At 41.2% G+C, this 24828-nt stretch overlaps 1 protein-coding gene and 1 long non-coding RNA gene across 2 annotated transcripts in view; one reads left to right on the top strand and one right to left on the bottom strand.

Annotated features, from left to right (window-relative positions):
• Window positions 1-788: 788 nt before the first annotated feature.
• Window positions 789-5667, bottom strand: LOC136556005 (uncharacterized). Its single transcript, XR_010783569.1, has 3 exons — window positions 5366-5667; window positions 3889-3990; window positions 789-907 (listed from the first exon to the last, which is right to left on the bottom strand). It is a non-coding gene; the product is annotated as an uncharacterized lncRNA (long non-coding RNA).
• A 1305-nt stretch (window positions 5668-6972) lies between these two features.
• Window positions 6973-24828, top strand: part of TLL1 (tolloid like 1) — a 124997-nt gene continuing 107141 nt past the window's right edge. The window contains exon 1 of the mRNA XM_066549052.1: window positions 6973-7309. Within this exon, the coding sequence (XP_066405149.1) occupies window positions 7048-7309 (262 nt within the window). The 5' untranslated portion in view covers window positions 6973-7047. The remainder of the gene's footprint in view (window positions 7310-24828) is intronic.

A 24828-nucleotide genomic window follows, 5' to 3' on the forward strand; every position in this document is an offset into this window, starting at 1 on the left:
TTAACAGTTAAGCTCTTCTGGCCCTGTGTTTAAAAAGCTGTCCACAGCTACGGCAAATTGATTTATTGCTTGATGAGGATCAGGGATGCTGAGTAAACACAGAACAGTTTCTAATTTAAGTAGTGCACCAGTGGTTTTGTTGTTGTTGCTTGATTACTTGTTTTAACATCAGTATATGTTCTCAATGTGGTTTTGCTTGCTGCAGCTTTTAGAGGATTAAAAGTGGAGAGAACATAACACAATCATGTTATAAACACAGTCTGGTTAGGTATCTAATATTAAATTTTCTTGACAATCTCTGCTGGTAGATATTTTTTAAGTTGCTTATACACCTTTGCTTAATTGTGAAGATTTGGCATATTTTCCATGCTAGTGTCAGCTATGAGCTGATTTTCAATTTTAATTTCTTTGTCAATCTTTCTTTCAGAATGTTAGCTTAAACTATCAAGGTTTAATAATAGGTTTTTCAAGGTTTCATTTGAAAATGAAACATGGAAATAGATGAGATTGATCCTAATAAAAAATCACAGCAGTATTTTTGGAAGGGGTTCAGTATGCTCAGCCTGTGGGAAATGTAAAAAAATCTTGAGCAGAATAAAAAGAAGGAGAATATCCATCCTTGTGTAAAGAGATGTATCTTTTTTTTTTCCTCTTATCATTGGTATAGACTTACACATGACCAGAGCCAGCCTTGAATAGATGCAGCTTTAACAGCTCCCTTACCTGCACATGATCATTTTGAGCAGTGCCTTGCTTGGATCTGTAACTTAATTGAGAAGAAGCCATAATTCCAAATGCTTAATCCACCTCAGCCATACCTGTGGAATGGGGAGGGCAAGGTTGTCTCACTTGAATAGATGGGGAGGAAGAACTGATTTTGCAGCATGGTAGAGCCAGCACAAAGCTCCTGAAAAAAAATGTGGGGTGTGATCAGGAGAAATCAGCAGTGGGAATGACAGACATATTTTGGGACAAAAATTTTTCATGTAAGGAAACTGTGCATGAGGAGTAACAGAGTGAAGAGATAGATGGAAGGTAGCAAACAAGCAAAAAACTGCCTCAACAGCAATGTAAGGACTGGAGTGTGAGGACTTTCCCTCTGCAACTGGGAAATATGGTCAAGGAGCAAGAGCAGCTTTGTGGTGCACACCTGGAGTAAAGAATAGACAAAGAGGGTGGATGTCAACATAACTAAAAGTTAAATCAGGTGAGAAGACAAGAGAAAGATCAACTAGGTAAAGGGAGTGAAAACAAAACAACAGCAAAAACAACAACAAAAGAACCCTGCGTAGCTAAAGATGAATCGGAGAGTGAGAAGTCCCAGAACGAGATTAAAGAAAAGTGCAACTAGGGCAGCTGGAGCTGGGATGAGAATCAAACACTAGCATTAACTAGATAAGAAAAACAAAAGTGGGATCAGCCAAGACTGAAGAGAGAATGAAGACAGGTTTGAAATAACAAGCAAAGATAAGGCAAAGCATGGACATGGGAAGAAAGCAGATGGGAGTGTGCTATTTAAAAACACCCTCTCCCAGAGTTTGGAAGGGATCCCAAGATTCTCTCTCCTGCCATGAAATCCAGTGGTGAAGAGGGAAACATCTTTTCAAATGCTGGGCCACACACAGCATGACATATTCATGCTAACAGGTAATGTGTTGAGGAGCAGAAGATTCAAAGCAGTGGATGAATTATGTGGGTATTATTAATGATGGGGCTGTTGCTGGCAGAAGTCTAGCTGTGTTTGTTCTAGAAACTGAAGGAAGCATTGAAGAAAAAAAAAATATTTGACACAAGCGGTGTCAAAATCTTGAGAGAGCTGAGCAGTTTGAAATTTGTGTCGTAGCTCTTGTCTCTGCCACAGAGTTCCTTGATAGAGTTGGTTCAAGGCTTTTAAATTATACTTCTTGATAATTTGCTTCTCAGTTTCAGATGCTTGAAAACTCCAGACTTTGATTAGGGATAGTTAGTCACTGACTAAAATTACTACAACTGAAAGCAGTGGCCTTGAAGAAATAAGCTTTTCTATAGTGCCAAGTCCTAACAGGTCTACAAGATATCAAACCAGGTAATCTGTAACTGTTTCCCAAAAGTAATATTCATATCCTGTCATAATATCCCCTCAACTGAGAGGTCTATTATAAAACTAAAAGAGTTAATATTTTGAAGCCCATGAATACTGTAGCAACAAGCTCCAAAAAATGCCCATGAGGAAATTAATAACTCTGTATGCAGAACAGGATCAGAATAAATGCATAATGAATAAAGCATGGGGCATGCTTTCAAAAGTAAAACAGAAAACATAACATTGAAGGGCTTTTTGTTAATTAAGCACAGAGGTTTGTAGGAAAAAATTATATGTGAACATGCAGTGAGCAACTTTCATAATATATGAGTACATGTAGGAGAGAAAGGGAGAAGTATGGTTTCTCTGGTGAGCTCACTGCTATGATCATGAGTGCTTGATTTTTAACTTCAAAAGTTTAATTTTAGTTTATGTGGTTCACTCAGTATAGTGTTACAATTGTGTACGTGCATGTTTGTTACTGTAGATACTTTATTTGTCACAATGTGCTTTCAGCTTCAGCATTTCCCTACAGAATGACCACTTGGGGAGTGGGAAAGTACTTAAACATAACTACAGCTGTCTCAGAAGTGCTCTAGGCACCTCAGAGTGAATATGTTTATCAGGAGATAAGGCAGGAAGGTAACCACCTTCTGCAGAACTTCTCTGTTTTAGCCTCCTGAAAAGTCCCACGAGTCCTGGTCCCAAGGAGCTGACCCACCACGGTCTTCAGCCTTCAAAGCCTTAGGCATGTGCTGAGCTTGATGTTTGTGAATAAGCCCATTGTGTCCACCCACCTAAAACTCCACACTAGATGGAGGCCTAAGCAGCAGACAGATAGCCAAAGAATGAGGAGGAGGTGTGAGCAACGATGTTTCATATGTATTTTTTTTTTAGTTCTGTGATTGTGTTTGTCTTACATACTTGTCCTTTTTTAAAGTTTTTTTGGTTTTGGTTGTTTCTTTTTTGTGTAGGAAGAGCTGAAAAGCCTCCAGCTTTCTGGATTAGAAAAAATTAGTAATAAATAAATATATATATATATATATATATAAATACCACCACCACTTTTAACATAACTACATTTACCATTATCTCTGTCCCTGTATTATACCCACAGACCAGGAAATTTAAAAGAAAAGGGAAAATGGCTTTGTTGTTGCTGTTGTTGTGTTCCTTTGGTTGGTTTCCTTCCAGCTTAAGCATTCTGTCTTCCTGGCTATGTATTCGTTTCTTTGGAAACGGCTGTAGGATGGATTTTTGATTGACTGTGTTGTCAGATGGATTATCAGAGTTGTGAGCTTTTTGGAATGGTAGACATGAATGTGTGATAAGGAAAAAATATTTTTTACTTAAAATGTTTCAAAAATTTGCATCCTGAAAGGAGTTAGGTTGAATAATTAACAGGTTACTTAGGGAAAAAAGTTTTTTTTAATGTGGAACAGTTTGGTTACTAGGAAAAAAATTATTTTAATATAAAGAAAGCTTTTTACTAATGTCACTGATGGGAATATTAATACCTAAGCAATGTCGAATAGTTTCTGCAGAGCTGCAATGCATATTTTAAAGAGTAATTCTAATGTGTAGCTGCTCTGGGTTACAAGCAGAAAACAGCTTTTACCCTGACATATACACACATTTGTTACAGCACTCATGTGCCCAGATTTCTGCATGACTCCCATCTAGCGTTTCTGGGTTTGTTTCCTGTCTTAGTCAGGGCTCTGCAAGGCCAGCTGTCCTCAAGGCTGTGAGTGCTTGGTGCTGCTCTGCCTGTGCTGGGGATGCTGAGGTCGGGGCAGATTGAGGCTGAAGGTGACGTCAGTGCCTACCTTGCTGGGAGAGTTAATCTCCTGCTGCAGAGGCTCTAATAATCTCATCACTTGGGAGACTGGCATGCTGAGGATTGCATGTTGTACATTCCTCTTCTTAGGCTGTAAAGCAATCAGCAAAACCAGTGTTTCTAAAGCTCTGTTGACAAACATGTGCTTGCTAGACAGAGATTGCTCCTTTTTTTGGGGTGGAGGTGCAAAGGCACAGGAAAGAAAATTAACTTTTTAAAGGTGCGTATATACGAAACAAGGTAACAAAACCAGGTTAGGGGGATCCACTTTTTCAAATGAGCATGCAATTTTTAATAACACTGCAAAATAAGCTGCCTCCTTTGCAGGCATAAAAAAATAACAGAAACCATATTTCAGATTGGATCAGGCTGGTTTCTTTAGTAAAACACAGCCTGCCAAACCATGACACTGCAAACAGAGGCAGTCATCAGCCCTGACACTGCTCTGAGGGACTGACAGAAAGGGTCTCTGATAACTTCCTTGGAGTCAGTTCCAAGTGTCTGTGATGGCTGGTCATAGAAAGTATATTGAGGAAGAGGGAAAAAGAGCAGGCCACAAGTTTCTCAGGCTTTTCTTTCATCTGGTATGTGGTGCTTTTTGAGGGCTTTATGAAACACAGCAAACTGAACTGCTGGGACAAAGATTGCCTAGTGAAGGCTGCGCCTTTTCAGTGGCAGCTACGCGTTCCTTGGCTTTCAAGTTTACAGCAAAAAGACTGAGTTAGGAGCAATGCAGAAACAACCTGCACGCCAAAAATATAAGGAAGCACATGAGTGCTTCAAAGACACTGACGCTACTTGGTGCCAGACTTCTTAATATTGTTAAACACCTATTAGCACTGTCTTAACCGACCTTTCCAGTTTTAATGTTGTGACCTGCCGAGACTGCCTATCTATAGCAGCACTAACCCTTCATTCGCTGGACGGCAGGGGCAGACGCACAGTGTCCGGGTAGGCACTACAGGTTTCGTCCTTCGAAGGGAGGCTCTGCACCTTGCTCCCACCCGACCCCCGTATTTTGGGGGTCTTTACAAGTCTTGACAGCGGCGATAGGAAGTTGTGTCCCGTCCTTCCTTCCCCCGATAGCTGCGATAGCACAGTGTGCCCACCCGGAGTTTGCGTTCAGTGCTTTCGGGTGCCCCCGTCCCCCGGCACCTGGGGCGGCCCGCCTGCGCTCCTGGCACGGCCGGGGGAAGGGACTGGCTCCGGATTTCCACCCCTGCCACAGAGGGAAGGCTACCGGGAAGTGCTGCGGGGAGAGAGAGCCTGCGCGGGCTTGGACGTGAGAGAAAGACGCAGCCGCTTCTTGGCGGCAGCTCTTTCAAAAGTCCGTGTTAAATGTGACACCCCGGCGAAATGGGAGCAGAAGAAACACCCCTCTACCCGCCCCTCGTCGTCCCCCCCGCCCTTTTCCATGGAAACTCGTACAAGGAGGAGGAGTAGAGTTTGCTACGGAAAAGTCTCACCTTGGTCTGAAACAGTTTCAGGCGTTCCTGCAGGATCGGAGCTGCCCGTCTCGGGGGAGGGGAGGAGGCAGGCAGGGAGATCTCTAGCTACCTATACGTGTATACATATTTTTCCCCCGCTTGATCTTATTTTATTCCAGCAGCACGTATCTCTACCCCTCCTCCCCCTCCCTCTCCAGGTTGATCGGCTGAAATGAGGCTTTGCGCGCTGATCCCTTCTCGGGCTTTAAAACAAAACCCGGCCCCGCGCAGCCGGCGGCAGCTCGGGGCGCCTCGGCGCTGAAGCGCGGCGGGGCCGGGCGAGGCGAGGCAGGACACCGCGGAGCGGGGCGGTGGCTCCCGCGGAAACTTCGCTTGGAAAATAAACCTCACCACTTTCCTGGAGATCCACGTGAGAGCAGGAAAGCCCGACTGCAAGATCTCTGCGCTGCTGCATGCTGCAATTTTACTTTTTGTTTGCCTTGATTTTTTTTTTTTTTTTTGCTGTTTGTTTGTTTGTTCTTACTTTCATTTTGGAACCGGCTCCCAGCTGCTTGGCTGAACTTCTGGAGACCAGTGGACCTTTTATAATGCCTTCTTCTGTTTTAAACAAACTGTGGGCTCTTAAACTTTTCTCTTTCCCCCTCCCCCTCGCTCCTTAACCCCCCACCCTTCAGCTCATGGGGCTAACACTGCAAAGCAGCAGCAGCAGAGGGGGAAATATACAGACACCGATTTATTTTCCTGTCTCCTAAATTGTAGTTAATTCTTCTTATCGTCCTCCTCAGCACCCATTTTCTCGCGCTTTTTCGGCTGCCGGGTGTCGATCTATGCATTGTTTTATCTGATCTCGATCCTTTTGTTGTTGTTGTTTAAATGCCATGCACTGCTTATCTAGAGAGAAAGCTATATGGAGATAGAGGCGTATAGTGAATGCGCGTGTGTTTCCATAAGACACACTATCAAGGGAGCAGATCAGAAGCAGCCCGGATCCTGACCCTGACTGTATGAATAAGTAAGCAGGATGCTGACGACTGTGTGTTAGTTGCCTGTAAGGTTTTCGTAAGTTAAAGGGCGACGGAGGAGGGGGGACAGGACAGAGACAGAGCTTAGAGTGTTTGTGCAGAGGGGGGCGAAACTCTGACACTTTGCTCCTTCCAGCATAGCTGCTGCCTCCCATCAGTAGAGCTCCGCGGTTTGCTGTAGTGCACCCCACCTCCCTCTCCCTCCTCCCCGCTCCCTTTTCTTCCCTTCCTCCCTTTTTTTTTTTTTCTTCTTTCTCTTTTCCCCCCCTCTCCCCGAGGTAGTTTGCTGATGTGCAGCCCGAATCCATCTTCTGGCAGCACCAGCGGGACCGGGGTCGGCGGCGCGGCGGTCGGCGGGCGCGCAGCGGGGCGCGGGCCGGGCGCGGAGCGGGACGCGGGCAGCAGCCGCCGCCGCCACCTCCTCCGCGGGAAGTTTGGCTGGGTTTTGACAGAGGCGAGGGGAAGCCCTGACAGACAGGATCTCCCGGACTGAGTCCACCCCCTGCGCCCACCCACACACCCAGCGACTTTTCCCCGGCGAGGGGGCAGGGGGGGCAGCGACGCTCATGCTCCTCACTCTGTGTCGCACCCGTCTGACTGGGGCTACCTAGGGAGCACCGTCTCTTGGAAGAGCCTCCAGGTGGAGAAGGAAAAAAATACCAACCTCCCCCAGAACCTATGGTTTCTCCATCCCTTACCCTCCTTTCCCAAGCCGGCGTGGACAGCAGAGCCGGCCGCCTAGTTCACCCTCGCCCTGCTCGCCACCTCTCCGCCCGAGGGAGGATGAAGATGCTTTGCTGGAGGATGGCACTGTGGCTGGCCGGGTGGACGGTCTGCGGGAAGCCTTCTTCCTGCTCTGGCCTTGATTATGACTACACTTACGATTTCACTGAAGAGGATAAAGCCGAGGCGATAGATTATAAGGATCCTTGCAAAGCTGGTAAGTGACTTCCACGTCTAATGCAGCTCCCCGCCCCCTCCCCAGATGGTGACTTTGTCTCGGCTTTATTTACGCGGGGTGCGTGTGGGGGGAGTCCCGGGCTCACCTGCTCCCTTCCCGGGGCAGCGGCGGCGAGCGCAGCCGGAGCCCTGCATCCAGCCGCCTTGGCTGGGGAAGGTACCCGGGACCTGCTCTTCTGGGACTTCCCACTTACTTCCCTACGGTCTCCGGCTGGGCTGGGAGAGGCGCGGCGGCGGGCAGGGCTGGAGCGGCCGCCAGCGCTCCGCGGCCCCGGGGGCGTCGTGCCGGCCGAGGAGCCGCGGAAGTTGCAGAGAGCATTTCGGCGGGGCTCGAAGGTGTCGAGGCGGGACTGCGCCCCGCAGCACCGGCCGGGCACACGGAGCGGCCGGGCCGGGCTCCGCCGGAGGGTGGCGGCTTCTCCCGGGGCCCTCCCTGCCCGCCCCCGCGGCGGGAGCGGGTGCCGCCTCCGCCTCCCTCTCGCCTTCTCCCATCCCAACCTGTCGCTCCCTCCCCGGCCGGGCACCCCTTCCCGTGGGCCGGGGCGGGCCCTCGGCGCCGGCCGCCCCGTGGAGGTGGATGCGATAAGCGCGGCTCCCGAGCGGGAGGGTTGCGCAGGGGCGGTGACTGTCTGTCTGTCTGTCTGTCTGTCTGTCTGCCGGGCTTTCGGCCCCCGCGTCCCGCTTCCAGAACCCGGCTGGTGGTGCTGCGTGCCGGTGTGCCACAGCCTGTGCCGTGGGGTTCCACAGCCTGTGCCGTGGTGCCTCCCGCCTGCTCGGTGCCTGACAGATCCCTTTCCACGCTGTGCTGAGGTACAGCCTCTTCTCGCTTTGTACAGTGGTTTTCTAGAACGTTTATCCTACTGATTAAGGACTGCAGCCTCTTTAATGCCAGATAAATTCTTCACCTATTGAAGTTATCGGTAACAAGAACTGGCCTCAGGAATCGAGTTCACTGGTATTTCAGTAGACATGTGTATCTCGGTGATGCTTTTTTATCCTCCCCAAAGTGTTCTCAACAGCAGTGGTTGTCCATTCCCAACAGCTCTATTGTTAAACAAGCGCTCAAGTTTTCTAGCAGCCTCCTTTGCATTAATTAGTTATTTTGTATTCTGAAAACTAGTTCAGCCAAAGGTTGTGTTCTCTATATCTGTGGTTTTCTTTAATTTATTGAAGAGAATGTGTGGTGTACATATATGCCAAATATGCAGACGCTCTGTTTTTCTAATCACAAAAATATTTTGTTCCTAATTGTGAATTGTTAGGTCTGACTTGCTTACAACTGAAGAATGTTCAAGTTCAAAAAGAACAGAAGCAACTGCAATCAAAACATTATTTTTTCCTCAATTAACACTCACAAATAAGTAACTGGTCATTGTTAACCTTTTCTTCTGGTCTGCAATTATTTAAGAAGATTCATATGCATCATTTCATATAATGAGAAATGCCTGTTTACTCTCAGTTTGCTGTGGGATTCTTGTTTCATAGTGGGAATAATTAGCAATTATAATTCATGATACTAAGTGTTTTGAGGTTATGCATGAGAGAAAGACAACAGTAGGAGAATGCAATTTGATCTGCATTGCCAATTCTCTGCCATCACTTAGTTTTGCCTGGAGAAAGAAGCATTTGTTTGGAAAATTTGGCCCATGGAAACATTTTATTGAAGTTCTTACTTGTGCTGCTTCACAAGTATAGGGAGCTTAGGTACTGCAGGGACAAGAGATAGGTAGGTAGGTGTATGAAGAGTTACCTGTGTGTAGTTCCTCTTAGTCTTAAAAGCTATCACTTTGAGGATGTCTATCCAGTGAAAAAAACTATTATTTTGTTTGCTTCTTAGTGTGTGGTAGTTCTTCAGAAATAAAAATAAATGTGCCTCAATGCTGCACACTGGGTGTGTACCATGTACCCATCATTTTTTAATAAAAAATTGAAAGCTCTATATATCAATGAAACTGATCCTCCAAGAGTATTTCCCAATTTACTTTTCCTGCTAGATCTTCCTTAAAGGCTCCATTAACCTCAGCCTGTAAAGTGCCTGATCAAAGATGCTGGGAGCAGCGGGTGCTCAGCCTCTTTTAGCAGCACAGCCCAAGTGTGTGTTCTCCCTAGGTCAGCTCTTATCGTCTGGGGTGGGTTTTGGGCTCCCAGGAGTAAATTTACTGATCTCTGCCATTAGGATGGGTTCCACAGTGAGGCCCTATAGAAGGACAAAGCCAGGCTTCACACTCAGGGGTGTGAGACGTTCACACTCAAATTTGTGTGTCACTCAATGCGCAAGGAAACAGGATAAAATAAGAGAATTTTTGCTGAGATAAGGTATGCAAGCTTTTTAGATATAATTAACACCTGCTTTTACTGCATCTTGAGGGCCTGCAGCTGAGCCTGTAAAAGTGCCTTTTTTTTAAGCTGTTCAGGTTGGTCAGCTGGGTCAGTGTTTTCTGTTAGGAGCCAGATAGAAATGAGTTTCTGCAGCTTAGAAAACAAGCTAAGCCATTTATGGTTTTACCTAGTTCAAAAATTTCAGTGATACCAGTGCAAATCTTAGGCATGGTAGAATAATTTGACCTACCCCCAAATATGCTGATGCAAGATTGTTTCACCTGTATTTTAGAAGTTATTTGCATTCAAATTTTCTCCAGTGAGTGGTGTTTGCTGCTTAGTTTTCTACTGAATAGACTATGTTTGCAATCTTGTGACAGAGAGCACTGCACATGAGGCATGAGATCCATAGTTAGATGAAGTTATAATTCTGTAGCTCCTTATAGATAACTATTTCTGTTGAATAAATGTTCTCTTGGTAGGTCCTTTTCTCCCTGTTTTATTGTGAAAAAACTGAAGGAATTTACCAGAAACACAATGTGGCAGCCTCTAAGGGGTTATTTATGGGTATTCTGTGGGGATTTTATGGGTGCTATATATGTGTTTTAACTTTTTCACAAGGAAGGGATCATTTTAGTGGATGTGCCTAGAATCACACTGCTGCTTTGACTTAAAACTCCCAGGAGCAGCACAGTGCGGGATGCTATAGAGGCTGAAAAGTACATTTTATTACAATATTTCAAACTTTGTGAAAAATCTACAGATAACAGATGTCTGTCAGATGCCCTGTAGAACTAGGAGGTGTTTCTGGAGCTGATGTTGCCATTTGCATCTAAAACAGCAGCTATTTTATGCAGCAACCCCAAAGTACAGTCTCAGTAGTAAAGCCAGCACATCAGGAGCCCTGGAGCTTCAGGGAAAAGAAGGGCCTGGAGAAATGCTGTGGTGCTGTTGGGGAGACAACCATTGGAAGGAAGCTGTTGACATTGTGCAGAAGAACTTGATGAGCTGTGTGGTTTCCCGTAGGTTTGTCTGCAGACCTTTAACCTGTGTGTGAATTTTGGGTCACGCTACTCCTCCTTCCAGCAAGAATCCTGGCACACTGTAGCAGCGGGATGTGATGTAACGCAGTTTCTGTGCTTCTGATGTCTCGGATATTTCCTTGTGTCTCTCTGCAGGATATTGCCCTCAGTGTTTACCGTTGTGAGTTCAAGTGTAAGGCATTCTTAGTTCATCTTCAAGATGTAATTTGCCAGAAGATGTGAAACTGGGAATGCTATAGTCTTAGGACATAGATCAGCATTTGCATAATCAGATATCATTCCAAAGAAGAAAATGCTGGGTTAGATTTCAAGGGGCATCATCAGACTTTTTGAATTGCAGCATGCGCCTGCATTTATTTGTGGATTCCTGAGGTTTTTCTCTTTTTTTCCATTCTTACCACAGTTTATGACTTATTCAGGATATCTGCTGAGAAACATAGAGAGTGAGATGGCTAGAAAAATAATTTCCCATCCTGTAATACTTGTTCATAGCCTGCACTTAGTTGATATTCAAGGTTTTTTGAAGGCTTTTGTTTTGTTCTCTCAACAACTTTGTTTTCCTAAAACAAAGTAAAGCAAATAAAAAAGGTGGGTGTACTCTGGTGTGGTCTTCCAATTAAAATACCATGAACTGTGGGAGATTAGGCAAGAAGTCTTAGTTCTGTTGTATAGCCACAGTGCTGAGGTCTCTTTCAGCCTCTGGACAGCTGACCGTCCTCAGATAAGTCTCTTTTAGCATTTCTTCTGTGAGGTATTTCACTTCCTAAAACAAATGTTAAAGGTTTGGGGAATAAACTTGAAGTTGAGTTCCTTGGGCTATTATTTTTCCCTTTTGTGGGCCTGTTTTTTTGCAGTAGAAATTTTGTCTTGTACTAGGAGAAACTTTCCTAAGGAAAATGTCACTGAAACTTTTACAGTTTTCATTGCCATTAGCTTGAATTACTCCCCCTGCCAAAACCCAGTTAATTGGGATTTTTTTTCCTTTCAAATGATACATGCATTGCTCTTATATTTTTTCCCCTCAGTGAAGCTAGATAAAAATGTCAAAAAAAAAGAATATCATAAACAAGCAAGTAAATTTAAAGCTTTATACCTTGAAAGTTGGTTAGCATGCAGTTATTTGACTAAGAACAAATTCTGTATGTATGCATGCCTGCCTGCTTGAGAATTAGAGAAAATTAAGATTGACTGTACTAATTTCTCCATTTCTCCCTCCTGTGAGAATCTAAGGAACTACTTTGTTTACTTTGCACTTTCATAAATAATAATAAAAAAGTTTGGACTTAAAAATAATAAAAAAGTATGTAGCAGGAAAATTAGTATTTCCCACATCACTGAAGCATCTAACCTAATAATATATTTTATTGGTAAAATAGCTGAACAGGAAAGATTGATAGTAAATGTTGAGTACAATTGTTATGCAGTGTCATCTGTAACCGCAGTCTAACTATTGTTTCCTGATGTTGTAGCAGCAGCATTCTATACTGCTACATTTTTATTTTAGTTTCCCTCTTGTGCTCTGGGACATGTGTTCAGTTGTAAGCATTCTAATTGTGCATTCTGGTAATAGGAAAATTCTTAAAACCTCTGATTCTATATTTTGAATCTGTTGCATGATTTAGGTAAAAGAGATCTTTCATATTTATAGTTCAGTCATGTAGTAGACTCTTAAAGCTATATTGTGCAGTTTGTACTAATATAGAGGTTGTGCTGCTAATAGTACTTGCCAGACTGACAGAACTGTGACTGTTCATGTGGTAAATGCATAGTGTAGGCAGCTGAAAGAGAAACAAGCTTTTCTGAATAGTCTTCCCAACTGGTTCCCATCCTGCTGTGGATAAACTTATAGGGTAAATAAGACTACTGAGAAATGTAGCTTTTGCATATTCCCCCCCCCCCCCCCCCCCCCCAGAATTCTCCACCATTACTTTATCTTTTATGCCCTTAAATGTAGTATCTTGACACCTTTGAAAGAGATTTGTGAGAACATAAGGTTCTTTTCCTCCTCAGCTTCGTTGAAAAGATTAATTCAGTATGAAATTCTGGGAAAACTACATTAAATGAATATGTTTTATGTTCTAACTTTGTGAATGTCCTTCCACGCCAAAGGCTCAATTTCATGTCCAGAGCGCTTTCCATAGGCGTCTGTTTCTGAATACATATCCGGTGTGTCGAACGAGTGACCTGCAAGGAGCAGTATTACATCACTGCAAAACAAGGCTAATTGACAAATCTAATTGAGCTTGGAATCAAGTCCCCAAGGCAAACTCTGAAACACTCACCACACCTGGATATCTGCATTATGTCATTCTGATTGCCCCTCTGGACAATAGGGTTGATAGGCTTATGACATAATTTCATTCACTTCTTTTTGGAGAGAAAATCATGTCTGTGGTGCATGGTGGTGACAGATGGTCTGTAAAATGGAAGAGCTGTAAGACTGGAGAGTCAACTTCTGGTTTTCACAAGCACAGTGGACCTTGTGGAGAGGAAGACTTCTTTTTTCTGTTCCTGGATGCATTATTGTAGTCTAAATTTTATAACAGTGAATGAACAATGGAAGAAATCTCTAGTCTTTGTTTAGACAAGATGTGTTTATGCTTAAACCGAAATAGCTTTTTATAGTCTGGCTTTCAACCTAAGAAAAATGTTCTAGTATTTATTTTTTGTTTCTACTATGTATCTGTAGAAAAGATAAATTCTAAGAGCAGTGTTACACAGAGCAAAACTAAGCTTTGGCCTTCCAAAGCTTTCAGTTGGATGAGCAACATTTCATAGGGTTTTTCAGAGTTTTCTCAGCCTCTTTAGGACCTTTCTAACCTCCTTGTTTCAGTCATTAGTGAATGCAGTCCATACCCCCCATTCTTAACCAGAAGCAGCTTCTCTCCACCTCCCTACTATATCTCTTCAGAGTAACAGAACCGAAAGTGTGACTAGAGAAATCTTTGTGTATTTTTAGTTCTGTCTTGTCAGGATATTTTTCTTGGCTGAGAGCTAATGGGCAATCTGTTAATGTGTTTTAATGCATATTCATTCTTTGTGTCTGCTGAGTATCTTCTACTTCTTTTCCTATAGTTTCTTTCATTGTTACTATGGCAAGTTTCCTTGCTCCTGGATTCATTCCCCCTCCACTGAATGCACTTTTTACTTGTTTTTCAGCTTTTCCTTGTGCTGCCTGATAGGTCTTTTTCTCTTCCCTGTTTTCTTCCCTTGATGTGTTATTCTCTTGCTTACAACTATCAGTTTTTCCCTCGAAATAGAACTTCTAGCTCATCATCAGGCTTTCTGTAAGATTGTCCCCTAGTGCTTTGATAGCTCTGGAGCAGAGAAACTGGGCACCTGTGAGCACAGCTGGAAACGAGGAGGAGGAGAAAGATGAGTGGGCTGTGTGTGACCAGCATGTTCTCAGAGGCCTCGTGCTGGATGCTCAGTGGGCTGCAACGATCTGTGAGGCACTGCACAGCCAATCCTGAAATATCCAGCTACAAATGTTTGTGCAGAAAACATACATCCACCTTCTTCTCTGCTGGGCTCCCGTACCTAAATATCAAGATTTGATGTGAAGACAGCCCCTTGCTGACCAACAGGAGCAAGAGTACTCTAAGTACTTGGAGTGTAAAGGTTTTTTGGTTTTACTTTTTTATAAAAAAAAGGGGTTTTGTTTTTGCTTTTGTATAAATAGTAGCACAGGAGAACAGGTTGAGCTGGGAAGTGTGAAGGTGGAGGCTGTGCTGGGGACATATGCAGAGAGTGCTGGTGTGTGACCCATGTGAGTGATTGCTCCTGCAGGCTGCTACAGAGGCAGCTCCCACTCAAACAGACACTCCCAGATGGCTTTTTTTTTTAACTTTTGGCTTTTGGGGGGGAATTTTGCCTGAGTAATGGTCTGCAAGTGCAAATGTTGAGTGACTGTGAGTTATCAGGTGTTTGAAAATATTTGAGCACAATCAGATAGCTCTTAGAGAGCGATAATGCTCCAAAATTTAGGTTTGTGGGTTTTCTCTTCAACATTACAAAACAGAGATTCTCAAGACCAAAGTGCCAAAAAATCAATATTATCCTAAAATAACTCCTAATTTTTTTCTTGAGGTGTGTGAAATACAATGCCTAATAGGATATGCAGTGTTTATTAAACCAGTTTCTTTGCTATATATACTCTAATGATAAAAAGGTCCATCAATAATTGACTAGAATTGATTTTGAAGTTTTTTCCTTCATTTTGATGGTCATAAGCGATGCCTGATCAGGAAATAACCAGCAAAATTAGGACACAAAATTGCAAAGGAAGGATGTTTATTTTAAAATTAATTTCCAGTGTATTGACATCTGACTTTGGAAATTCTCTATCTTGCTGTCCTCGTGAATGTCATGTCTTTTCCTACAGAAACTGAATGACAGGGACACATTGCTGCATTTGAAAGGTGTCAATACCTCTCCAGCCACATTGTGATTCCTGGATATTGTAAATTGTACGGTGGAACTTTAGTATCAGTTCTTGTAAGAAGTGAGGGGACAAGGACATCAGCTGGGGAGGTTGTATCAAAATAGTTGCACAGATGAATTACATTATTTTCATGCTGATAGCAGCAGTTAAATATATTCCTAATAACAAGTGTAATTGTTATCAAACAAAAATAAATTCATTTTATTGGTGTCTGATATTTTAATAGGTGCTAGTTATGTCTGTTCTTGCTGTCATGGGCATTGTGGCACTAAAGACCTTCAACACTTTTCACTTTCCCAAAAGTGGATAAAGAATTTTGCTTAGGGCACAGTGATTGTCCAAAGAGAACTTCTGATGTTTCCAGATGATGTATTCAGATAAGCAAAGAAAATAATTTCAGATGGTTTTTATATAATATCAAGATTCATTTAAACAGTTTACTTGCAGAGTGAATTATATTTGCTTTCATGAGGAGTAGTTTTAGAACAACTCTGCGGGTGTGAGAACATGACGATGAACTGCCCAATTTCTCCATCTGGTAAAATGTCCTTATATCTATAACAAATTTGCATACATCTTCTTTTTCACTTGTTCTTGCTTTTTTCCCTTACTCAACATTACTCTTACAATTGTGCTCTTACTTCAGCTTTATTTGTAGGTAGGTTATGACACACTTTACAACTGTTTCCATACTTATATTCCTGTACTTCATCCCCTGTATAAATGTATAGGCAAATGGATAAATCAGGTATCTTGTGTTCAGGCAACATGCTTAGCCCTTTTCTAATGAAGAGTGTAGTCCATGAAAAATCGCCATCACCATGTTGAAGGCATGTTACCCATTTTTGATGATGTTCATTTTAGTACCAGGATCTTTCATATGTCCATCAGCCCATCCTTTTGCCATAATATAAACTGCTCAGTCTTTAACTATGGAACTCTTCAAGACTATTGATTCAGGACTGAATTGTGGAATTCTTTTTCTGTTACTGATATGCCATAATTGCATTATGTTCCGATAACTTACAGAGATGAATCTTTTATGCTTGGAAAAGAAATTGTTAAAGAAAAACCCACAATAAACCCTTAGAAAAAAACCCATTAATTCAGCCTGTAAATAGCTAAGGTACTAGGCTTGCATGGGTATTTAATTCCCCCAAGGTTGCATTATTGGAAAAACTGTTTAATGAAAACAGGGTAAAAAGTTGTTCAAGTTAGCAAAGAGAAAATTAAAGAGGAAGAACATGATAAACATGAACAATTTCAGAAATTATACAAGAAGATAAAATAGAAGATATTTGTTTCTACTTCTATTAGTCTGTTAAATTCTGAAGTGGAAAATTCAAAACAGAGACTAAGAGACATGGGGATTTTATGCAACTTTTTTTTTTTTATTGAAATCTGCTAAAGGATTCCATGGAGTCAGTGTTTGGATATATGATATGACATTTACATAGGTAGCAGGGCTATCTGGAGGACTGGTATTTAGTAATGGTAACAATAATGATTTTCAAGTGTATACCTCAGGCTTCAGAGTTCAAGCCAGTATTTAGTAGCTTGAAACAAGGATGAACCCCAATATGTGGCAAGATTATGCCTGTCTACCTAGTGCAAATTCTTGTTTCGTTCTGTGAAGCAGCTGGTGGTGACTGCTGTCAAAGACAGGACCTTGGATATGATCCAGTGTTGCAGTTCCTTTGTTCCTCAGCCCTCCTTAAGTGCTATTTCAAAAACTCATGTCTTGTAGTATGCCTAAAAAATAAATGCAATTTAGCTATTTTGGGATGTGAATGAATTTCAAAGCTCAATATCACTGAAAACACATTGAGCAACTATCGCTGATGAAAATGAATGTATGCAGGCATACAAGAAGAAAACTGCATTTAGCTGTGTTTGAAGATTGTCAGTATGGGTCCAGTGAAGCACTTCTACACGTTTATCTGTAAACCACATGTATGCACACACTCACCTGACTACCTAAGGAGCTACCATGGAAGCAAAGATGCCTGTAGAACTATCTGTAGAGGCTCTTTGAAGTCATGTGTACAGATTGTGTGGGTGCTGTTCTTCTTTTTGCTTTTCCCCCACTTACAAATGCCAAGATAACTTGTGTGTAAATCTGACCTAGAGGCCATTGGACTCACTCTGTGTTTCCAGTTACTTTAGAGATAATGTTTATAGGTGAATAAGTAATAAGCAGAGCTGACTAATTCACTTCTGTGTACTTGTATGCATGTGCTCACATGCTTTGCAGGCACATCAATGAAGGCAGTTGGATTTTTGCCCCAGTTTCTGTAGTTGTCATCACTAACACAAGAGTATCATGAAATCTTGCATTCAGTGACCTTGTGATTACAGGTTCTTTCTTGCTGGACTGGGGTGTGAAAAAATCCAGCAGCTTGAAGAGCATCTGATTTTCTCTTTTTTCCCTTTATGAGAAGCTGCAGGATAAGACTGGATTTTGATTACTGCAACAATTTCTCAACCTTTAGAGATAGGTTTCTTCTTGTCACAGCTGAATACTCTATTAATTGGGCAATCTGATAAATGGCTCAAGTTGCTGATAAACATGATGGTTGCAGTTGCGTTTACAGTTCCTTATCTGTATAATTTCAAGAAATGTAAAGTCAAAGATAAGAAGCCATTTGTTACAAAATACAGCAGGCATGTGAAACTGGTGTCAATCATGTACCATTAGGTGAAGTTTGACAAGCCCTGAAATCTTTAATCACAATCAAAGCACTGAAATCTTCAGTGATTTGCAATATCCCCAGATTACCACATTTTCTAATCCAGAGGCTGCTAGGAGATGAAGAGATCTTGGAAAACTAGGAGGAACAGGTGTACTAGTGTTCCCATTTATTTATTAAATTGAAGAATTAGTTAATGGCAAAATAAGAAGGGAGCAGAAAGTATTTTTTCCCCACAGCTATGTGTAGTTTGGATGGATTGGAAAAGCTCTAGATTGCTGTATAGAACTAAGTAAACTTACAACATAGCCTAACTCTGTGCAAATCTTGCATTTAACCACATAGTTTGTTACTTTTGTGTTTTGAAAACTTCTGTTTTCTTTCTGATGTTGTTTCTTCGGTGTGTTGAACTTAAATCATAGCCAGAGTGAGAACTGCAGGTGATAAATGAGTCTAGATTTGACTGAGGATTCTTGTTGAAGAAAGTTCTTGGCTTTATTTACAAAGTTTTCTGGAGTAACTTGGTAAGGGAAAGAAGTAAGGAGAAAAATCTTTCCCCTTCATGAAAATATTAACTTTCTACAGCTTTTTGATCCTTTGATCACTAAATTGCAGGTGTAGTAGAGAGCAGAGAGAAGAGGAGAGGGGTTTCCTGTTTTTTTCCAGTTTTTTATCTGCATTCTTGAGGATGAAACATTTTCACACATGAAATACAGGTGAAAATACAGAAACCTAGTCCAAGCCTTTTGGATGTTTTCATTCATAATATCTTTAATTTGGAAGAAGCTGAATTAAATATGAATTGTAGTGCTGATGGATCAGAGTCAGTGTGTCTACACAAGTGAAGCATGAATAAAGAGAATTTATAACATACGCTTCCCTTTGCATTATGGAAGAGAGCCAAACACAAAGATGCCTCCTAGATCAGTAATGTGTTTATGGATATATCCAGATCTTTTAGCTGAAGCTAAAATGTTAGGGAGAAATGCAAGCTATTCTATGGTGCTTTAAATAAAAATTGTGGAGACCCAGCTAAAGTCATGACAGTCTTTATCAACTTGGAAAAAATTAATTTTTCTTGGCTATTTTTTGAGATTTTTAATAACGTGTCTTAGATTTATTTGGTCTATGGTATAGCATTCCATCATGTATAATGTATTTTCACTGATTTATTGATCTAGACATTCTAGGTTCAAGTTTGTATAAGAAATTGAATAACTTCCTGAATTACTCACACTTATAATCAAATCTTTCCAACTATTTTGTTTGTATTTCCTAATAATGAACAAGGTCAGACTAAATAAGAGCCACAAGGAGAAAAATCAACACAAATAAACATAAATAGTTTATGGTGTTTTTTTTAATTCTAACTACATGATCTTATAGAAGACGAAAAATTATTTGACCCTTGGTTTCTGCTCCCCTAATCTGGCTTGTCTTCATTGACCTAAAGTATCCTAGGTTTTATCAGTGGAGAAATGTTTTTCTCCTTCCAACAAGCAGATGATGTGTCACCAAAATTAGCAAAGACCGAGATGAGATTTTGGATGCACTTGCACGTGCTAGTGAAAAAAGTTAACATTCCCATTCTTTGTGTGATTTCTAAATTGTGATTCCTTTTATGCTGTACTGATATGGAAATAGACCCTTTGTACAGCTGGCTGTCCATTGGAAAGGAGAATGTGCAATGTTTGCTCCTGCACTAATGGAGCTACAGGGATTCCTTGCCCCCCCCCCCCCGCCCCCCGTCACAAACAAACAAACACTGCATCCTTCCTTCCTGCCCTCTTCAGGATCACTTCTGGATTTAGTTTCCCTCCCTGCTTCTTGCCTGAGGAGTCACAGGTATCTGTGTTTAAGGCTGGATAGGTGCTTAGAGAAATCATAGAGAATGAGTTATTTGCCAGGCAAAGCCAGGTAATCAGAGATGCAAATGATAGGTAAATTACCCTATATGAGTCTTCTCCTAACAGAGGATTTCCAGCAGAAATTTCTGTGAGAGCTTTTTTCTGCAGATCAAACTGCTCTCTGAAGTTTGTTTGCTGCTAAAGTAGTGACTTTTAATTAATGATACACATATTGAAATTCCTAGTGTTATTTTGTTCCAACCTGTTGCTCAGTTAAATATGGATGAATTGTTCTTGCTCAGATCTTTTGATTTTGCTTTTGGACACTGCTGTGGATTGTTCAGTAGCTCTTACACCTGGTAGAATGCCTTGGCTTATAAAGATTTTTGTGTTGGGAAGTTTGTTACACTTTTTCTTTCTGTGAGATTGGTCTAAGAAAAGGTAGCTACCTTCCTTGCAAACTTTGAATTTCATCTCTTTGGACTGTCATAGCTAAAATAGCACCGCCTTGTATCCTGCTGTGGGATGCAGCAGATCCAGCAGGTGGGATGTGGAAGAACCTGCAGCAGTGATGTGTTACGCACCCTGGATTGTGTTGGATGGGCTATGATGTGGACTGTACAGCAGGGAGCTGTGCTCTGGGCAGGAACCCACAGCAGCCAGTGAAGGTACTGTGTTTTGGGGTTTCTTTCCCCTTATGATATAGTAGTGTTTTCACTTTTTATCTGACTTTTGTGTCCTGGCACATTTATGTATGAATACTAAGTGCTTTATGTGCTGCAACCTATAGGCTGAATTCTTCACTCAGGCTGTACTTCCTCTTAGGATCTCTTGTTACTTCTAATGAGATGAATGGCATGGCGGCATTCACCAATGAAGTCAGAACTTAAGGCTGAAGAAAAATTGTATTTAGGGTCATTATACTGAAACTTACTGGAGGTGTATTTTTTCAACAATCCAGTTGGAGTAGATTTTCAACAAAACAGTGGAGTCAAGAGATAACTGGGTAATTATGGTGGTAACTGTTAGTTTTGGTATTTTGTTTTATATCTGTATCTATATCATCTATATCTATACCTATATCTATGCCTAGATCTATATCTATATATATATGTGTAGGCATTGCAATGGGAGGATCTTTTTAAAGTGAATTCCCAAGCATAATCAGCTGTTTTAAAACAAACAAATAGTTGTTGTTAATACACAGTAAGAAGCAGATAATCCATGTAGTTTAGCAAGCTCTTTGAATTGGGTGCAAAGAAAAACTAATTTTAAAAGCTTTTGTTGTCGCTCCCCCTTTACAGTAGGAAATTATATGGAGAGAAGATGTTGTAGCAAGGGGGAGCATAGAGGAACTGTTCTGTGCTGTGAGCCAAAGGACATCATTAGGAACACTCCTATTATCTGGAAGCCTGACTTCCTGTCTCAGTTTCCTCGTGGGTCTCAATGAATGGCAGAAGAAATGGAACACTTTCCTGCTTGGCCAAAAACTCTGCTAAATTACTCCTTTGGCTGCATGCCACACCACGCTGCGGAATAAATCCTGCAGCTCCCCCCTGAGTCTGGAGGGTACTTGCTGTAGTTCCTTGGGGCTGGTGGAGTGAATTTTTGGAAGTCCAGGAATACTGTAATGCTTCAGGTGTCCTTTTGTACATCTTGAAAAAATCTTTTTGTGATAGAGACCAAGAGATGCACATTTTATTAATTTAAGCTTCCATGGGATGCTAAAGAACTGCAAGTATGTTAGGATTTTCATATTTGGTAAATGATTTTACTACAATGAAAACAGTGTTGCATGCCTTGTAAAATCTACCAGAAACATGTGTAAAATAAGACTTTAGACATGCATTCAACCAAATAACTAAATTTCTGGGTTTTTTCCCCCATAGTTTTGTTATGTGACAAAATTATTTTATTACTTTTATTCCAAAGTATAAAAATAAGGAAGGTAGTAAAAACTTTTGTATATAGAATAAAAAAATTTCAGACATCTTATTGAATGTGGTAGATGATGCATCTTCTATGCATAGAGAGGAATTAAAAGAATTTTTTTCTTTTTTTTATTTCTGGTCGTTGATACATTTCTTTAACATGCATATTAGCCCCCAAAACTTTCAGTATCTTCTCTTAGCTCTGATCTTAATTAAAGCTGCAGCACCAAACTTTTGATTCAGTTGTTACTGGCAGTTTCTATACTTTCTATTTTAACTGCATTTGGCAAGTAAGAACCTTGCAGCTGACTCAAAGGAAACTTGGCGAAATATACACCATTTCCCAATAGCCTTTCTCTATAACAGAAGATATATGGGACAGTGTTTAATAAATTTTGTCTTGTTTTGCATCCAAGAAGAAAAATATTCTTAATTCTCTGGAGCAGGGAAATGCTTACCATAGTTAGTGTTCTGTATCTGTCATCTTTCAAGGGTGACAAGCAGCTGTCCAGCTGGAAAAGTTGGGCATACTTGGAAAAAAGTACAGAAAATGCTTAATGCCACTGGTATATTTCAACAAGAAAATATTGATCTGGTTCTGGTTTGTTCAGCTTCTTTTGTTTTTGTTTTGTTTTGTTTTGTCTTGTTTTTTTTTCCCTGCTAGTTTGTCTCATAGTTTTTACTGTGTGTTCCTTGTTCAGGCTTTCCTGAATTTACTCTGCATGACTTTCATGGTGTAGCAGCACAGAGGGTGATGTGAAACAATGCTTCTGCCACTGAAACAGCTGTCAGCTTCATCTGTCTGGATGCAATTGTGCCATACAGGCTTGATGCTGAGGTCACTGTTTCTTTTTTTCCAAGGGAGCAGAAGTGCTAGGTTATGCTCATCATGCCAACCCATCCTGTAGTCTGTCTTCAGACTCCTTTGTATAGGCAGCTAAATGCTTTCAAACTTTTCTTTCTAATGCCCTTGGCTGACAGTCAGTGCTCCCAGCCTTGATACCTGTGCATTCTGAGACTTGGCACTAGTGGAGGCATAGTGGATGGACTTTTTTTATAGCAGTTTATTGATATTAAGGTCATGATTTTGAAAGCTTAAAGTTGGGAGACCCCTTTTTCCCATTGCTTCCCCTCCCTGAGCAGCAATACAACCCTGTTCTTTCTATTGCACCTAAGAGATCTCTCCCAGATGTCCTTTTCCTATCTCCTCCTGATGCAGAAGAAGGAGAGACTTCTGTGCCTGTCCACAGTTTTCAGAGAGTCACTGGTAAGATGCCACCAAAAGTTCCTCATCCTTTGCACTCATGGCACAAAATGTAAGATTTCAACTAACACAGTGCAGAAACATTGATTTGTATTGTTAACATGGGTGTATTTCAGTGTCTGTAGTTAAGAATTTCTGGTTATTTTAAAAAGGTGTCATATAGTTACACATGATAAAAGAAAAACAAAAAAAAACCCACCCTTCTTCATTAGAGTATTTTTTGAGTTCCAAGGAGAGAGAGCATTAAAGGTGCAGAAGGCACTTTAAATACATATTTCCAATTTGTTTTGATTCTGTATTTTGTGCAAGAGGAACTCCTCTCACCTTCTCTGGTCTAAATGAATTCCTATAGTTAAATGTAGATGTTCTTTCTGAGAAAAAGTTGTAAGCTAGCAAATTCTGCTATTGTCCTTCAAATAGGACAGAATTTGACTCAACTATTTATGTTATTTTCATCCTGACTTTTGAAGTAAGGATTTGGGTCCAGTATTGAAGGTTTATCTTTTAAGGACTTGAGTGTATTTATGGTTTACCATTATTGCATATCATCACATTATTTTGCTGTTTAATATCTCTATTCACTATGTAACATTTGTCTAAGGATTTCATATCACATGATTTACCCCATGGAGTTTTTGCTTTCCTGGGTTTCTTGTGTTTTACTTTTTTTTTTTTCTCCCTTCAAAGAGTTCTTTGAGATAAAGTTTGCACAGAGTTTCTTCCTGATGTTTTTCTGACACTAATGTGGAAGAAAGTAGGTCTTTAGTAGACAAAGGGTACTGCCAGTTTGTGTAAGGGAGTAGTATTTCTTTATGTAGACTGGCCTATAGATTGATTTGGTGTGGATATAGCTAGTAATAAAATGCAGTATTGGTGCACCCAGTGACGTGACTGTGAGGAAAGCTTGTAGGTATAAACTGAGTTAAAAATATTCTCAAAGAGGACTGCCTGAAGGAGATTGTTAAAGTTTGCCCCGACTAGATCTGTCAAGTTTCTGTTCAATAGCAAAGCTAGAAGAATAGCAAGAAACTGGATAATTCTCAAATTCTTATTCCAGTTGTTGCTTATATAAATGACGTTTTGTTTAAATTCTTTTGTATTTGGGTAGCTGTGGCAGTTTGAATTTTTTTAGATCATCAACTTAGACTTGAGATACTTATTGTACTAAACAGCAAGTCTTGGTTGTAAAATGTCTGCTTCATTTGTGTTGTCAAAATGAACATAATGTGGTTACAAAACAAGACTTCACTCTCAGTCAGCTTCATGAGGTCAATTAAACTGAGGGTGCTGGAACATCTAGCTGCAGTATATGTTGACACAGAAACAGTTTGATAGATCAACTGTAACTTGAAGAAGTGCATGAACTTGGTTTTTAATTGTGAAGGTTTAATGTAGTTTGGTAATGTAAATGAAAAATGGGAACTTGCTGTCATTATGTGTTCTAGGTAAAATCTTATGGAAGCATTTGCCAGCCACTTCACTGGTTTACAGAACAGACTAATATTAAATTTAGAGAAGTAAAATCGGCATGGGGGTACTTTGTATTTGAAGATGACTTGCTTTAAAGGCTTACTGATCTGTGCAGTATGCAGATTTTTCCTGGAAACAAAGTATATCCTTGATTCAAACCATTTACTGTACTTGCAGAAATGTTTGTGGTGTAGGGGATCGCTTTATTACAAAACAAGCCATTCCAGAGTGAACTGCAAGTACTAGTGAAAATGTTCATAAAGGTAGAAGGACATAAATTACTTGGTCACCTGAACACCTTGTTTCAATGTTCCAAGCAGCTGAGGTGGCTCGGTCTGTTCAGCCTGGAGGAGAGGAGACTGAGGGGAGACCTCATTGCAATTACAACTTCTGGTGAGGGGAAGGCCAGGCACTGGTCTCTGCTCTTGGTGACCAGTGATAGAACCAGAGGGAATGGCCTGAAGTTGTGTCACGGTAGGTTTAGCTTGGTT

The sequence above is a fragment of the Molothrus aeneus genome, chromosome 4 (assembly GCF_037042795.1).
Source record: "Molothrus aeneus isolate 106 chromosome 4, BPBGC_Maene_1.0, whole genome shotgun sequence".
Classification (NCBI taxonomy): domain Eukaryota; kingdom Metazoa; phylum Chordata; class Aves; order Passeriformes; family Icteridae; genus Molothrus; species Molothrus aeneus.